This window comes from Leptopilina boulardi, unplaced genomic scaffold (genome assembly GCF_019393585.1).
Source record: "Leptopilina boulardi isolate dan_hultmark-lab unplaced genomic scaffold, ZJU_Lbou_2.1 LbouV2_328, whole genome shotgun sequence".
NCBI lineage: Eukaryota > Metazoa > Arthropoda > Insecta > Hymenoptera > Figitidae > Leptopilina > Leptopilina boulardi.
In genome coordinates this window covers 456,857-474,511 of record NW_026137894.1, presented here as the reverse complement: position 1 = coordinate 474,511, position 17,655 = coordinate 456,857, and the positions used below count along the sequence as shown (strand labels likewise).

General features: G+C 23.9%; 3 protein-coding genes across 3 annotated transcripts; 1 reads left to right on the top strand and 2 right to left on the bottom strand.

The window, feature by feature from the left end:
* Positions 1-1,438: 1,438 nt before the first annotated feature.
* On the bottom strand, positions 1,439-5,484 carry LOC127285035 (uncharacterized). The gene is made up of 2 exons (XM_051310802.1): positions 5,286-5,484; positions 1,439-5,184 (listed from the first exon to the last, which is right to left on the bottom strand). Exon 2 carries the CDS (start codon positions 5,092-5,094, stop codon positions 1,702-1,704), a length of 3,393 nt encoding a protein of 1,130 aa, XP_051166759.1. The 5' UTR covers positions 5,095-5,184; positions 5,286-5,484; the 3' UTR covers positions 1,439-1,701.
* Positions 5,485-6,026: 542 nt separating this feature from the next.
* On the bottom strand, positions 6,027-11,031 carry LOC127285046 (ribosomal biogenesis protein LAS1L). The gene is made up of 6 exons (XM_051310838.1): positions 10,833-11,031; positions 10,110-10,202; positions 9,660-9,993; positions 7,713-7,900; positions 6,564-7,510; positions 6,027-6,414 (listed from the first exon to the last, which is right to left on the bottom strand). The coding sequence occupies exons 1-6, from the start codon at positions 10,883-10,885 to the stop codon at positions 6,134-6,136; spliced, it is 1,896 nt and encodes a 631-aa protein (XP_051166795.1). The 5' UTR covers positions 10,886-11,031; the 3' UTR covers positions 6,027-6,133.
* Positions 11,032-11,342: 311 nt separating this feature from the next.
* On the top strand, positions 11,343-14,031 carry LOC127285064 (uncharacterized). Its single transcript, XM_051310869.1, has 2 exons — positions 11,343-11,505; positions 13,115-14,031. Exons 1-2 carry the CDS (start codon positions 11,454-11,456, stop codon positions 13,759-13,761), a joined length of 699 nt encoding a protein of 232 aa, XP_051166826.1. The 5' UTR covers positions 11,343-11,453; the 3' UTR covers positions 13,762-14,031.
* Positions 14,032-17,655: the final 3,624 nt, after the last annotated feature.

Genomic DNA, 17,655 nt, shown 5'->3' with positions numbered 1-17,655 from the left:
ATTTTAGAAGATGCGTACCGAATTTTTGTGATGACGATTTGACGAATTACAAATTATTGAATTTTTATTTAGCATAATTTTATAAAGTAGAATTTATAAGATTTATAATAAGCCGAACTTTCATATCGAAGAATTTCTATTTAACTAAATTTTGATTTAATAGAATTTCTATTTAACTTAACTTTTGTGATAGACAATTTTCTAATACATCGAATTTTCAAATACAATTTCCATTTAAGGGTATGTGGGCAGAGGACGATTTTTTGTGGTTTGAAACTTTTTCTGAAATAAAAAATGATTTCGGGTTAAAATTTTGGAAAAATGATTTTGTTTGGTATAAAAGGAATCTCGCTATTCTACTCACTTATTATTACAACTTAATGAAAACATAATAAAAATAAAGCAATAAATAGTAAAAATAATGTATTTAATCGTAGTTCATTCAGTGGCCACTTGCTTGAATTGGCGCTGTTTACTGGAGCACTGACACACTCAAGCAACGTCTGTGCATGCGCCGCCATGTTTCTTTTTATTTTCGTTTAAAAATGCCACTTTTTTTAAACTTTATTTTTTAATAATTTAACGCAAAATTATGTATTTTTCGGAGAACAGCGAGATTCCTTGTACCCAAATCTATCATCCTTAAAAATTTTAGACAAAAATCTTTTCTTGTTTTAGAGTAAGATGTATACTACCAAAACACATTTTCCCATACTAGGTCACGTGGGAGGTTCCCACATACCCTTAATAAAAAATTTAAAATTGTCTATCAAAATTCGTATTCATGCGTCCTAATATCATGAAATCAAATTTCATAGTGTTTCGAATTTTTATTTAACCAATTTTTTTTTTATAGAAGTAGCAGTTATATTTTCAACCGAATTTTCATATCAATTGCCTTATCAAATGTTTGCTAAAGTAAACTTAATCGAATTTGTGATTAATAATACATTTTATTTAATCAAATTTTCATTAAACTGAATTTTATATTTGCGATTGAAAACTTCTAAACTAAATTTTTTTTTGTAGATATTAGTTTAGTTTAGTAAATTTAGTTTATTTTATACTCTTTGAAACATTCTCTACAATCGTAATATTTTCAATATGTTGTCAAAAAATTACGAGATTGTAGAGAGAATTTTTTAATGAGTAAAATAATTTATTGTTTAAAAAATCATTATTTGACAAAAGATTTTGACTCAATATATTATTTTTTCTGAAATTTGTAGAACTAGATCTTCTAAAATTGATTCAAATAATTTTTTAAATTAAATAATTGACTTAAATTCTGAGAAAATGTTTTATGTATGTTTGTTTTGTTGCTTATGTTCTTTTTACTTTGTATGTCAGAGTTATGCGTGATTATTCAATAACATGAAAATAAGAAGGTAAGGTTAGGTTTGTTTATTTTTTTTAAATAAAAGTCAGATAGCAATAATGAAAGAACTTTAACAAATTAATTTTATTTGTTAAAAATATTCTACTTTCATTTATTTATTCCGTTGTATAAAACTTAAGCAAATATGACGGATATCTCCAAACAAATTTAAAATTATGTTTACTGATAGTTTTACCTTGATTAAACGTTCATATATCTTAAAAAACACAAACATAACCTGAAATTCGTTTGAAGCTTGGGTCCCTTTCACCGTGCAGCGTCACATATATACAAAATTTTCATTCCAAAAAATAATTAAAAATTTACAACTTGATTTTTGTTATTTCTCTCATTATAATTTTATAATATTCATGCTTTCCAACAACACTTTCAGGTACAATATTTAAAACTAGTTTTAAAACTTTACCAATTCCTTCCACTTGCATTTCTAAAATTGACATAATTTCAAATTCATAACCAGGTAAAAGAATTACTTTCTTTTCAGTAAAAGATTCAATCTCGTCGACCTCTGTTTTGATTGTTGCTCTAAAATAAGTATCAGTAAATTTCATTTCATAAAGAATATTTATAAAACCGTAAGCTGCATGTGCAGAAAATATCGTGGCAGATGTTATACTTAATGAGGTTAGTGTAAATTTTTGAAAAATAATTCGATTTCCCACAAATAATTCTTTATTAACAATATCCATTGGTTTTGATTCCAATCGAAATAATGTCCATTCAAATTCTTCTCGTAAATCGTCAGATTCTCTTATAGATAATTTATATAGGGCAAGTTTCATTAGTTTCGCTTCACGTGTGTCTCCAGTTATTCTTTCATATCCTGATGTCATAAAATTTCGTATAGCATAGTAATCTTCAAATGACACCGAAAAACCTGCTTTCTGATGATTGAAATTTTTAATTATATTTTCTATCGTTGTTCCTTCTTCTATCTTCCGTCTTTCTCGATACGTATAATGTGAATTGATTCTATATTTTCCTTCAGTGACTGTTATATTGTTGTTTTCTAAAAGTTCATCGTACTTCAGTTTATTGAAAAGATTAGGATTGTCTATTTTACAACTTCTACCCCAATCAGATTCTTCAAATGTATCAAATTCTTCATTCTTTTTGTAATGTTTCCATTTTGAAGTAAAATAAAATAAAAATATTTCATCATTCTCTGGAAAGATGTAATTTTTCAATTCATGACGTATTTGTTCCTCAGTTGCAATATGTGTTCCATTAATAATTACTTTATTTTTTAGTAATTCTACTGCTCTTTCTTTCAGATTAATTTCTCTAATAAAACGCCAATGTCTTGAGCAATCATTAGAATATTTCCTTTGTTTTAAATATGTATCGTTCACACATTTTTTATTATCGTGATGATTCCATATACCAGAAAATCGAAATCTTATATATCTTTTTCGCAGTTGATTATTAATTTCATATATTAAATTATTTGTTTCAAATTCAAAACTCGCATTATTAACTTTAATATATGTTTTCTTATTTTCAGGAGAATCGGCAATTAGTGTAATAAATATCTTCTCTTCAATCTCATAATCAGTTCTTAATGATGCAATTACTGTTTCATAAATGTTTATAAACTTGTAACCATAACCAGTATAAAGTTTCAGAGCATTTACAAACAATGTTTTATCATCATTTTCACCAACTTTAGCAACGGCATTTAAAAAGTTATATTGGACAAAATTCATTTTTCTTAAAATATAACTGACAGATGTAAAATTATAATTAATCTTTTCTTTTAAATAAGAAATAATTAATTTTAATAATTCAATACTTCTTTGAGTTATAGAAATTGTTTCAAATTTAGGCTCTTCTATATGTAAAGAAACTTGTTTAAAAAATGTGATATTAGCTTCACTATATGGTGAAACTTCAGATACATTATACGACACTACTATTTTATTAATCAAGCCCTTCATAAATATTGTTTTTATATTTGTACCCAAAATAGATAAAAAATGTCGTGTATTAAGATTTGTTATTTGTGATGTTATATTTTCTGGAAATTTATTTAAAAAATTTATGTTATCTTTCTCATACAAGTATTCTTCGTTATTATGATAGTTGGCGATTGTTGATAAACTAGGATAAAATGGCACCAATGACAATCCAAATTCCTTCGACCATTCATGACTTTTCAAAGTAAAATTCAAAAAATTTAAATATGACTTAAATCGTTCTTTTTTGTACTTCATTAATTCTGCACAAAGTTCATTTATTCCTTCATTAGCAAACTTTACAGTGATTTTCGTTGGTAATCCTTTAAAATCATAAAGAGATGGTCCCATTTGTTGCTCAAAGTGTTCTGGATCATCATCTTCTTTAATAAGTGTAACAGTATAGTTTTTTCGTATTAAAGCATAATAATTTGAAGTTTCGTTCTTATTGTAATAAAATTCAAGCAAATCATAGGATACATATTGCAAATCATTAAAACTACCATTTATCAGTTCATTGTTAGTAACAACCAAATTTATTACAATATCATGAAGGTCATCAAATAAATATTGCTTAAAACATTGCTTTGTTATTTCTAAATCATAATTCCCATATAGTTCAGCCAAATTATGAATTTGATCCTTATACAAATCATTAAGGTTGGGTAAAACAACTGTAGGACTACATTTAATATTAACGGAAAGTTGAACATAATCAACAATTTTACTCTCTCTAAGTTTATCACTCAAAAAATTGCAGTTTGAATCTACAATTGATTTTGCCATCGAATACCGATTTTGAAAATGTGAAAAACCTAAATGAAGTTTATATATATAGTCATTCTTTAATTGATCTTCTATTTGGTCAAAAACACTGGTTACGTATTCCTGAAACTGATGAAAAGCCATTTCCCAATGATGAGGATCGAAAATTAAATTTGTTATGCTTTCATATTTTACTTTATCTTCAGGAAAAATATAATAGAAAAGAGCTGGTAGAGCGAAAACTCTCAAAATTAGAGGATCCATTTTCTTATTGTCAAGTAAATTCCTAATTATGTGACCTATTGTCAAATATTCATCAAACAAGTTTTCTTGAGAGTATCTAGAATTATTGTTATCGATATTAGAATAGTAGGTATTTTTTATTCTTCCACGTCGAAGATACATCGAACCAGCTTGTGCAAAAATATAATCAAGAGACAAAATACTAACATTAGTCTTTGGTTGAGGAAATATTGGCAAAATTATATCTGTATATATTCTATTGACTGCTAATTCAGTAAGAACTGAGGTAGATCCATATTCATTTTCGAATATTGCATTTTCTAGTGTTTCCTTAATTTCCTTTAAAACATAATGAAATTTTAAACTTACTACCTTACGAATTGTTTCGGCCAAAAATCCATAAATATTTCCATATTTGTCAAATACAAGAGAACTAATTATGTATTCAAACATTGCATAAACGAAAATTTCATCAACTTCTTCATTATCTTCTTCGCCGTAGAGATCACTGCCTTGTAGTAAATGGCGAATTAATTTTACCTGCATAGTTTTATTATCATGATGATCTTCCAAATATTGATAAAGTGCATTAACAATCGGGATTTGTTTATTTTTATCTTCTGCAATCAATTTTTCTTCAATGAACAAAAAATCACTAAGTAGATTTAAATAATGAAAGACTGGTATGAACTGTACAGTTGCTAGTGGACTTCTTGAAATTAATGTATCCATTTTTGAGTATTTTCTTTTACTCTAATAAATTTAATTTAAAATTAATAATGTGCATTGATTATTTAATTTTTTATGTTACTTTTGATCAATCTGTGAGTAAAAAAATAAATTTTGCGTTAATGAAAAAATTGAATAATTAAATAATGACATATTTTTAATTGAAAAATTACAATTTAATAAAAATGTCCTACCTGATATTCTTCATAATAAAACACCGTATAAGTTGAAAATAAAAATCCAGTATTTAAATTATTCCCAAGACAAGACGGTTTTTTCATTTTCTATTTTCTTATAAATGTTACGGTTATCCGTATTTATATAAGTTGTTTTTTTATCAATATGAATATACATATTGATACAAGTGAAAAAAACTAGAACATATTACTTTTTACTGTACGCGTGTACAAACATACATGATATATTGTATTTGAAATTAAGAATTAGTTATATTGAAATAATTGTTTTTCTATAAAATAATAAATGGAAAATTTTTGTTTTTTCCTTTTATTAGGGTATTCCTAAAGTATACAGAAAAAATTTTTTTTTTAATGTTTTGATCTTACTATTGTTAATTTTGAAAAAATTTGAAATTAATTTATAATAAAAATTTGAAATAACAAATTCGATTATTTAAAAGAATATATTCATAAAAATTATATATCTTTGAGTGTAAAATAAATAACTGCTATCACTTGTGAAACTTGAACAATAATTATTTTTAGCGTTCTTCAAATTAATAATTTACATTTTATGACATATATTTCTTTAAAATTTTTTAAGTTTAAAATAATTTTAAAAAACATATATATATGTATATATATAATGTATCAATGCAATATATTATTTATTGTTATTTAAAAAGCATCCGATACCTTTTGATTATGAATTATTAGTTTCATTAAAAGTAAAAAATCCGCTACCAACTCTCTAAATCTGAATAAGTGAAATTTTATTTTCATCATTGAAAAAATTTATTAAAATATAATTCAAAAAAAAGAATTTAATTATAATTAACAAATTTATTTTAAAATAAATAAAATTATAATTGTTTCTTAATGACTTTAATAGCTCGATCTATTAATATATCACTGTGTCGTTTTCGATTTTTGTTATTTACCTTCTTATCTTTTAAAACATTATTCCAATCAATTTTACTTTTCATTTGGAAATTTTTACGATCTATCATTCCTGGTAAAATTTTCGTTGTTTCACTTTCAATGAAAATTTTCGAGGGATTCATAATTAATGATTTCACATTTTCCTCACGATCCAATTGCCATGGAAGTAATCCAAATGGACACAAACTCCAATTTTCTTTTTCTAAAAAATAATGCAAATTAATTTTTAAAATTAAAAATTTCTTTTACTGTGAAAAATAATATTTTTTAACTCAAAAAAAAAAAAAATTGCAATAATAATTAAAGATAGGAAAGTTTTTATGAAAGAGAAAAAAAAGAGAGAAATTTTACCTGAATCCAATTTCCAATTTGTGTTACGAATCGTTTGATCACTGAAATTCATCACAGATTCAATATTATTTTGTGAATTTTCTTTTTCATTTTGTTGATCAATTAATTCGTTAAGATTTTCCACAGTATAAATTGTGTTATCTTCAATATTACTAACATTTTCATCGTGAAAATTCATTGTTTGTATATTGAGAAGGGAAAGCAAGTGTTTTTGAAGTGTTACACAATTTTTTGGCATTACAAGTTCCATTAATGATGGCATGAATATAGGCGTAAATTCATTTGGATTGAGAAAAAGTTGTTGTACAAAATTTTGATTAATTCTCGCAAATGACACATCAATTGTACAATTAAGCCATGGAAATTTTAAATTTGAAAACATATTTTCCACATTGTTACGTAATTTAAGAGAAAAATGTTTAAAAGACAATTTTTTATTTTTACAATCATAATATTGATCCTCTTCTAAACGCATTTGTTGACTAATTTTATGTATTCTTAATGCATTGGCAATTGCACATAGCCATTGTGAGGCCACTCGTCTTTTGTGCTTTTTTTCATTTTCATTATTAACTAATTGTAATAGTTGTAAAAATAATAATTCTATTAATTTTTTTTCTTGCAACAAAAGAATAAATCCTTCCCAAAATTTAATAAAAGCATGGGGAAAATTGTCGTTGGATTTTGAATTTTGTTCGTTGAATAATTGTAAAAATTCGGCATTTGGTATAAAAACTTCATTATCACAGAGAACGGAACATATTGTCTCGCAATTATCAAGAAGAAATGATTTATTGAGACATGCCGATATTTCAGTTAAAAGAATTCTCTGTCCAGTAATTAATTTGAATTCTTTCTTATTTTCTAAATTTTCAGTTATATTTTCTGAATTCTCATTATTTTTCTGCTGTTGTAATGTGAATGTACGTAATTCCTGCAATGTTTCCCTGAATAAAATTCATAAGAAAATTTATTATTATTATTATTATTATTTTCATTAAATTGAATAAATAATAATAAATTAAATATAATTTAAAATTTTAATATTTTTTTTCCATTTAATTGTAAAAAATGTAAAATGAACATTGAATTACAAAAAGAGAAAAAAAAATGGAAATTTTAGATTTTGGAATATAAAAAAAATTTTACCGTAATTCTTGATCTGGTAAATCGGAGACTAGAGAATAATTGGCGTAAATATATAATCCAGTTGCGGTCCACAGTTCAATTAAATCGTCGAGAGCTTGAATTTCTTCGGAATCATTGTTGTCAGGCAATTCATCTTTTTTGTTGAAATAGTCAATCATATTTTTTATTTCAACAGTCCAGTATTCATCCTGAAAATTTGATTAACTTTTTTTTATAATGTAATTAAATAATAAGAATATTAAATTTTTATTATTAAATTGAATTAATAATTAAGGCAACAGGAAAAAATTTTCAATTTTTCTAACATTACAAAATTTTCCCTGACAAAAATTTTTTATTAATTTTAATAAATTATAGTAAAATTCTAATAATTTGAAGTCAGAGAAACGCTTTTTATTTTTACTCTTTTTTCAGTAGAACAGGGATCAATGAAATTTTTTTCTTGAAAATATGTAAAAAAAGTAAATTATTTACCGAAAATAGGTGACAAAAGGTGATAAAAAAAAGTGATGATTAAAACTAATTAACGTGCATATTAATTAATTTGAATTTATTTCAATTTCATTAATTATTGAAGCGTAAATAGTTTAAAATTTTGGTAAATTGAATTTTTTATAAATTAAAGGTTAAATCAATCAAATTTTTGATAATTTGAAATTCGGATAATTTGAAACTTAAATCAATTAAAATTTAGATAATTTAAAATTTGGATAATTTAAAACTTAAATCAATTAATCTTTAGGTTTAGAAAGATTGAAATTTCGTTAATTTTAAGTTATGATGGATTGAATTTGCATTTGATCAAAATTTTAATCCATAAATTTGTTTTTGCCAATAAAAATTATAATTCATTGAAGTTGGAGCAAAACCTTTTTTTTATTTGATTAAATTGAATTTTGGATAAATTGAAACCTAAATAAATCAAAAATTAGGATAATTTACAACTCAAATCAATAAAAATTTGGATAATTTTAAAATTCGGTGAAATTCGGATAATTTGAAACTTAAATCGATTAATCGATCGATTAAATTTTCATTTGATCAACATTTTAATTATAATAAATTTGTTCTGACCAATGACAATTAGAATTTATTGAAGTTGGAGTAAAAAATTTAAAATTTAGGTAAATTGAATTTTGGTTAAATTGAAACGAAAATTTGGACAATTTTAAACTTAAAATATTTAAAATTGAAATTCGAATAATTAGAAACTTAAATGAATTAAAATTTGGATAAATTAAAAATTATGATATTTTGAAATTGAAATCTATTATATTTTAGATAAATTGTATTTGTTTTGACCAATAAAAATTAGAATTGAATTAAATTGAAATTTTGATTAATTAAAATTTTTGAACAGATTCAAATTTGAATAAATTGAATTTTAGATTGATTATATTGATGGTTGATGAAAATTAGAATGAATTTAAATTTATTTTGATTACAATTTTAATCAATAAATGCTTCAACAAATTAAAATTTAGAATTATTGAAATTTGTCAGCAATAATTTTTAAATCGCAAAAATTTCTGATAAATTTAAACTTGAGTCAATTGAATCATTTATAGAAAAAAAATGAAAATCTGTAATTTTGTGTTCTTTAAATTAATATAGACTCAAGGAATGTTAAAAAAAAAATTTATTTAAAACTAATAAATTATTTTTCAACATTTTTGTGTCTAAATATTACATCTACAAATTAATTGAATTATAAGAAATGTGAAAAGGGTAAAAAATTATAAAAATAAGTAAATTTGTTAAATTTTCCAAATTTATCTGACAACAATGTTTTTTCGCTGACAAACAAAATTTTCCCTAATTTTCCTGCCTTGTGACTACACTGATTATTTTTTTAAATTTTAGAATCATTTCGAATGTTCGCAAATAATATAAATAGATTTTTATAAATTTGTAAATTTATTTTTTCAATTGAAAAATAATACTCACATGAAGCCAAGTTAAGAGAATATTAACGGCAATTCTTAAAACGCCAATTGAAGGTAATTCATGACCGTGTGCGGCGTCGTGTCTTAAATTTACAATCCATTCGGGAATATTTAATTGTTTTGCAATTTGAAATAAGGACGTTTGCTTCATATGTCCAATATTTGAAATATGATTAAGAAATCTCATTATAGAGAGTGAATACATCATGCACAAATCATTTTCATAGTGTATTGGTAATTCGGCTTTATCAAGTTTTTCACTCCATTCTCTGTCTCTCAATGATACTTGTATTAATGATAATGTACAATCAACTCCCACAGGTAATTTTGGATTTCTTTAAGAAAATTTTTTTAAAATTAATATAATTATTATTAATTATTAAATTAGTTTTTTGCAAAATGTTTATTTTATCCTAAATTTTAAAGAAAAGTTTAATTATTTATAACTTACCGTGCCTTCCATACGAGAAGAGTTTCATATGCTTTTTCTTGTTCTTCATGATTATTCGAATAGATTTGATTGTACACATCGTACCATTCGGCCCTAATGTTGCAGAAAAAAAGCGAATCTTAATTTTTTTTTTCTTTCGTAAAAAGAATTTTTACGTTGTAAAATTATTTCTATTTATTTCTTTATGTCCTAAATTTATTTTTAAATATTTTATTATTAATGATCAATATTTTTACGAGTTCTTATGTTAAATATTTAAATAAAAGTAATTTTTTTTAAACTTACTGATTATATCGACAAATGAAAAAAATTCAATCGTAATTATTAAAAAAACTTCAAAATTTTAATTAAAAATATTTTTAAATTATAAATTATTTTGTCTTTAAATTTTTTTAAAATCAAATTTACAAAAACACATCCTTATTTGGTTAAAAAAAATATACATCGCAAATATTGTGGGAATGTTAAATATAATAAATAAATAAATAATTAAGTATTATTTATATTATTTTTATTTTATTAAAATCTACTTATAATTTATTGTTATCACAAAAAATAAAAATATTTAATTATCAATACTCACATATGGAAATTGTTGTTATATTAAAATATTCTACAGAACTTGGATTATTTATTATTAGTATAATTAATAAAATAATATCAACATTAATAAAATTAATAAAAATACAAAAAAATATGAATGGAAACATTTTTTTTACTTACATAGAAAACCATGGAACATGCTTTAAATCATCACGTTTAACAGAAAGAGCCATAATTTTTTTTTAATTGTTGTCACTGAATAATATTTCTTGTTAATGTATCGTTCCTCATTTATTAATTAATTGTTATAAGCACACGTTTTAAGTTTACAATGTTATTTTAGGTTAACTTTTTGAAAACACGCATGTGTTACAAAGTTAGTGGAAAATCCAAGGTTATAATAATTGTAATAATAAGGGTGTATTAATATCACTCTTATGGTAAGTCCATATCACTTCGATTGCAATGCGTAAATAAGTAATATCCTATATAAATTACATTAATGTGAGAATAAAAGTTTTTTTAAATCCAAAAATGTTCTCAAAACTTTGAGTGGGTATAGATAAAAATTTTAAATCAGACAAATTTTAATTTTACAAATGGTTTTTATTATATTTTACAATTTTTTAATATTGAAATTTAGCGCGATGATATCTCGTTAGTTCGAGCTATCGAAGTATTCGATCGAGAATCACCGCTCGTTAAAGTACTACATTCAGAGTGATAGAAGTACAGAAAAAATTCTGTACTCACAAAAGTGTGTATTTTTAAAACAATAAAAAAAAAGAATTGTGTATAAAAATGTCTTGTAGATTATCAAATTTATTCCGACAACTATATATTAATTCACGAGGTATATTACTTTAATTTTTATTATGAACTTATTCTTACATTTTGTGAATTTAATAAACTTTAGAACACAATATAACCTCAATCTGTAAATAATTATATATTGTTTTTACATTTTTTTCTTAATTTTATCCAAGTTTATAATGACAAAAATTAAAGCAATTTTTGCGAATATTAACAACACTAAAAAATATTAACAATTATTATTTAAAAAATCTAAATGAAATTAACAATTGAAAAATAGATTGTAAAGCGGGAAATTTCAATAATTGAAAAAACGAAACTATTTTTCATTAATAATATTAGTAACAAAAGTTAGTTAAAAGTTTGCAAAAGTAAAATTTTAATAATTTTACTGCTAATAAATTTCGAGGTTATGTGTTTTAAATTGTGCTTTTAAGATTTTTTATGAGGTTTATTAATAAATTAATATTATTAATTAAATTTCTTTTACTATTTAAAATAAATAATTTAAATTATAATAAATTTTTAATAAAATGAAATGTTTTTAATTAATTTATATGTATGTTAAAATTTATTTATCAAAAATATAATTCTCAAAAAAAAAAATTTTTTAATTCAACAAAAATATTATTTTCCTTTTTTTATTTTTTCAATAAAATATTTTAGAAATAGGTACATGGAAATCAATTTTTACATTTCGGCTACACAATCAGGCCTCGGATTATACGACTTTTTTCGACTTATTTTAATAAAATGCAACTTTTTCGACTTTTTTTTACAATTTTTTTCCAAAATTTTTAAAACAAAATACATTTTTTTAGTATACAATGAAGATTTTCGTTATTTCAATTATTTAACAAATTTTTACCAAAATTCTTCACTAAATTAATTATTTTTAATCATTTTAATGAAATTCTTCTTAAATTTTTATAAAATTTAATAATTGTTTATAATTTTAAAAAAATTAGCAAATTAAATTAACAAAAAAATTTTTATTTAAAATCACTTGAATTTTAACTATTTGGAAAAAAATTTAATTTTTAATTATTGTCTAAAATTTAACACAATATTTTGAAATTCAATTAAAAAAAAAATGCCTTTAAAAATCTGTAAAACTTGATTAAGTATTGCCTGAAATTTTTTTAACCATCAAAACTAAAAACTATGACAAAATTTATAATTCAAATAAATTGCTTAAATCAGACATGCAAAAATTATAAAAATGGAACTTTAAGAATTTTTTTTTTTAGAAATTTGTCCTACTTAAATAAAATTATTGAAAATTTGTCTTACAATTAGTTCGATTATGAAATATTCGAAATAAATTTTTTTGATAATATTTTTATAGAATTATTTTCATTACAAAATTAATAAAATGAATTTAATATCTAATAGCTTTAGTTATTTAGAGTAAAATATTCATTAACCAATTAAATTTTGTTAAAATAAAAAAAAACGACTTTTTCGACTTTTTTTAGAAAATAAATTGACTAAAACGATTTTTTTGTGCCTTAAAGTCGATCCGAGGCCTACAAAATTCTAAGAAAAAAAAATTATATTTTATCAAATGAAAATTTTTATGATTTTTAAAAATCATCTTTTAAAATAAGAAAATTTATTTTATTTCAAAATTTTTCATTTAATTTCAGGTGTTTCAACATCCAGTTCACATATTAATAATCATACATCTCCCGCTGTAGTTTCGATTTTACAAAATTTAACAAATTCAAATTCATCACTGTCAAAAGAATTGGATTTAAGATTTTCGCCAAGAAACATTGACTTAGGATTTACAGTTCAATCACCGCCATTATTACCACAAATAAATATTATCGATAAGCCAATATCAATAAATCGTCATATAATAGAACCCATTGAAATAATTTATAACAAAGAAGACATAACTAGTGAAAAATCAATTGATCTTCCAACTCATGGTGATATTATTGAGAAATTTGCAGTGCGAATGATTGTTATTCGTCGAAAAAAAATGAAAATTCATAAACGTAAAAAATTTCTCAGGCGAACAAAAATTTTACGTCAAAAATTAAAGAGTCGAAGAATAGCGAAAAAGGAAAAATATTTGAAAGTTGAAATCAAATATATGATTGGTAAGGCTGAAATGTTTGATGCAAAAAAATATGTCGATGACAAAATTGCTGAATTAACACAAGAAATTATACCAACAACATATAGAGGACAAATATTGCCCGAGGCAACGATTCGACAATTTTTAGCGGCAGATAAACAAAAAAAGGAGAAAAAAAGAAATCGCAAACGTTTAACTTTGGACTAAATTTTATTGTCCAAATATAATTGAACAATATTTTTCCTGTATATAAATCTGTAAATTTTTCAAAAATGTGTTTTTACATATTGAAATAATTACATTAGTTACTTTCATTAAAAAAAAAAAGTGTCTTTATTATATAAATTGGAAAAAAATAATGCACGCGATTAATTATATTTAATTGCTTCATCAATATAATTGACATTATAATATATTCTTAATTTTTACATTATATTTATAAAATTAAATATTGCAATATATATATAGTTAAAACAACTAAGATTTTTAAATTTCTTGAAATAAAAAATAATAATTTTTTTTTCAAAACCCTTTAGAATAAATAGGGTAAATGCACTAATTGCGGCGCGATTCGAGTTAAAACATCTTTGAAATAGAAAATTCGACATTTCTATTGTATAAAGTCAATTTAAGACTTATTAAACTAAAAGGTTATGTTATTTAGATGTTAAAAAAAATATTTAACTCTATAAAAATTGATTATTTAAACAAATATGAAAAATTAAAACTAATACCGTAATTTTCTATTGCGTTGCGTTTGTATCAGTTTCGGTGACTAAAATTACGTGTATTTTGAAGATACATACTTTGCCCGCCGAAATTGGAGCCAAAGAAAAACTTAAAAATGTTTCAATTGCGATGTGGGAAAAAATTTGATCTCAAATAATTAAATCAATAATTGTTTAAATGTGCATCTTTATTAGTAATTGTAGGGTAACGGCAACAGTGAAAGAACATTTAAGGAAATGCATACTTTTATCATTTATTATTTTTGAATGCAGTTATTGAAAATTTTTTTACCAATTTTTTTTCGATAGCTAATTAAGTGTAGAATGCGAAGGTCACATTTAATTTTCATAAATATAAGATGTTAATTAAAATTTTAATTAATAAGTAAAACATACCTATTTCACCAGTGAAAGAACAAATTGTCTAATGAAAGAATTTTCTGCATCCAGTGAAGGAACGATGTGAAATATATATTTAAAATATATTTAAAAAATATATTAAAACAAAGATAAAGTAATAAAATGTTTGTAATATACTAAAATAAAGGTAAATTAATGATAATTATGAATATTTTTTAACTAAGTTTGCAGAATCTTATTTTTAATTGAAAATGCATTTATAACCTACAATCAATCATCTACTTGCAATTTATTTTGACAATATTATTGTAACCTAACAGTGTTAACCTATTTGATTTTGTCATTTTTTTGTTTGACTTCAGACTATTCGTTGAAGGTGTTCCTTCATTGAATTGCATTGGAACCAGTGAAAAAACATTTCTGTTCTTTCACTAGTAAATAAAAAAAAAAAACCCCAATGACGGAATTTGTTTTTGTTATGGCAAATTAATATTTTATTAGCTTTTAAATGAAAAGAAGTATTTCTAATACACAAGATAAATTTAGTTTAAAGAAGACCGACGATTTAAGGCAGTTTAAATTAGTTAAATGTGAAAAAAGAAATAACGTGTCAGAGAAGAGTTCTTATTGTTGAAGATAAATTTGCAACACAACATTTTAAAAAAATTTTTTTTATAAAATTTACGTGTTAACTCTCTAGGTATCTTAGATACTAAAGACGTAAATTAAATAAGGAACATAAAAATATATAATTTATAATACCAAATTGCTTATTACACTAATTAGAATGCAAAACATGAAATTTGTTCTTTCACTGGTGTCAGTTCCTTCACTGGTGCCATTACCCTACCAAAAAAAGATTAAAATAATTTTTTTAAAACACTTTGCAACAGTTATATTAAGTATAATAGTAATAATAGTTATTTTTTATGAACGCGCCGTAATTGGTCCACTTACCCTATTATCGCGAGGTTAGGAAACTTCAGTGGCAAGGTTTATAAAAGTTTATTGTATCGATGTTTAAATGTCCACATGAAAAGAATATTTACACGAAACTTTGAGGGAATATTACATTATAAATATTCACCTGCAATATTCAGTCAATGTTGTGTCAATATTCACCTATACTTATTATATTAGTAAACGAAATTTTTATAACTATAGGCGAAAATGTAATATTTCAATATTGACACAACATTGACTGAAAATTGCACGTGAATATTTATGTGTATGTGTGTGTGGATCCCTATTTTGTTTAGAAGATAACTTTAACAGGTTTTAATGGATTTAGATAAAATTTAGTAGGCTCATTTATCATATTAATATCTCAAATCTGACCAAAGGATTTTGAAAAATACTCAAAAAAAAAATTTTATGGTCTTTTTTCCAAAAATTTTTTTTTAATCGAAAAAATTTTTAAATAGAAAAATTTAAGGTTATATATAATAAAATCGTATTCTTTACGTCAAGACGAATCGATCGATATATAAAAAGTATTCATTTGAGGTAAATTTAAAGAATAAATGAAAGTTAAAAAATCAAAAATTCACATTTTGTCAATAAAATTTTGCTATCTCCACGAGGAAGCAAATTTTTTTGCTGATCGTAAAGAGGAATCGGATCAGGGTGTCAATTTTTTTCAACACTTTTCGGTGTATTCTGTGCAAGAATATGCAATAAAATCGTCTGCCTAAGAAAAATTGAATGTTTTTGTTAAGTTTTTTATGCTTTTGGATGCGTTTTTGGTCATAAAAAGGGTCTTCCTCTACTCGGATCTGGGTGTCAATTTTTTTCTACACTTTTCGGTGTATATTGTGCAAGAATATGCAATAAAATCGTCTGCCTAAGAAAAATTGAATGTTTTTGGTAAGTTTTTTATGCTTTTGGATGCGTTTTTGGTCACAAAAAGGTTCTTCCTCTACTCGGATCAGGGTGTCAATTTTTTTCTACACTTTTCGGTGTATTTTGTGCAAGAATATGCAATAAAATCGTCTGCCTAAGAAAAATTGAATGTTTTTGGTAAGTTTTTTATGCTTTTGGATGCGTTTTTGGTCATAAAAAGGTTCTTCCTCTACTCGGATCAGGGTGTCAATTTTTTTCTACACTTTTCGGTGTATTTTGTACAAGAATATGCAATAAAATCGTCTGCCTAAGAAAAATTGAATGTTTTTGGTAAGTTTTTTATGCTTTTGGGTGGGTTTTTGGTAGTAAAAAGGGTCTTCCTCTACTCGGATCAGGGTGTCAATTTTTTTCTACACTTTTCGGTGTATTTTGTGCAAGAATATGCAATAAAATCGTCTGCCTAAGAAAAATTGAATTTTTTTGGTAAGTTTTCTATGCTTTTGGATGGGTTTTTGGTAGTAAAAAGAGTCTTCCTCTACTCGGATCAGGGTGTCAATTTTTTTCTACACTTTTCGGTGTATTCTGTGCAAGAATATGCAATAAAATCGTCTGCCTAAGAAAAATTGAATTTTTTTGGTAAGTTTTTTATGCTTTTGGATGCGTTTTTGGTGGTAAAAAGGGTCTTCCTCTACTCGGATCTGGGTGTCAATTTTTTTCTACACTTTTCGGTGTATTTTGTACAAGAATATGCAATAAAATCGTCTGCCTAAGAAAAATTGAATGTTTTTGGTAAGTTTTTTATGCTTTTGGATACGTTTTTGGTCATAAAAAGGGTCTTCCTCTACTCGGATCTGGGTGTCAATTTTTTTCAACACTTTTCGGTGTATTCTGTGCAAGAATATGCAATAAAATCGTCTGCCTAAGAAAAATTGAATGTTTTTGTTAAGTTTTTTATGCTTTTGGATGCGTTTTTGGTCATAAAAAGGGTCTTCCTCTACTCGGATCTGGGTGTCAATTTTTTTCTACACTTTTCGGTGTATATTGTGCAAGAATATGCAATAAAATCGTCTGCCTAAGAAAAATTGAATGTTTTTGGTAAGTTTTTTATGCTTTTGGATGCGTTTTTGGTCATAAAAAGGTTCTTCCTCTACTCGGATCAGGGTGTCAATTT

Bases quoted from the DNA above. Each gene is read 5' to 3' on its own strand.
- LOC127285035 (XM_051310802.1), bottom strand. From the start codon at position 5,094: ATGGATACATTAATTTCAAGAAGTCCACTAGCAACTGTACAGTTCATA.
- LOC127285046 (XM_051310838.1), bottom strand. From the start codon at position 10,885: ATGGCTCTTTCTGTTAAACGTGATGATTTAAAGCATGTTCCATGGTTT. The intron at 7,511-7,712 runs GTAAAATTTTTT...AATTTTATTCAG, and splicing joins TTACCAGATCAAGAATTACG to GGAAACATTGCAGGAATTAC. The intron at 6,415-6,563 runs GTAAAATTTCTC...ATTATTTTTTAG, and splicing joins AAATTGGAAATTGGATTCAG to AAAAAGAAAATTGGAGTTTG.
- LOC127285064 (XM_051310869.1), top strand. From the start codon at position 11,454: ATGTCTTGTAGATTATCAAATTTATTCCGACAACTATATATTAATTCA. The intron at 11,506-13,114 runs GTATATTACTTT...ATTTAATTTCAG, and splicing joins ACTATATATTAATTCACGAG to GTGTTTCAACATCCAGTTCA.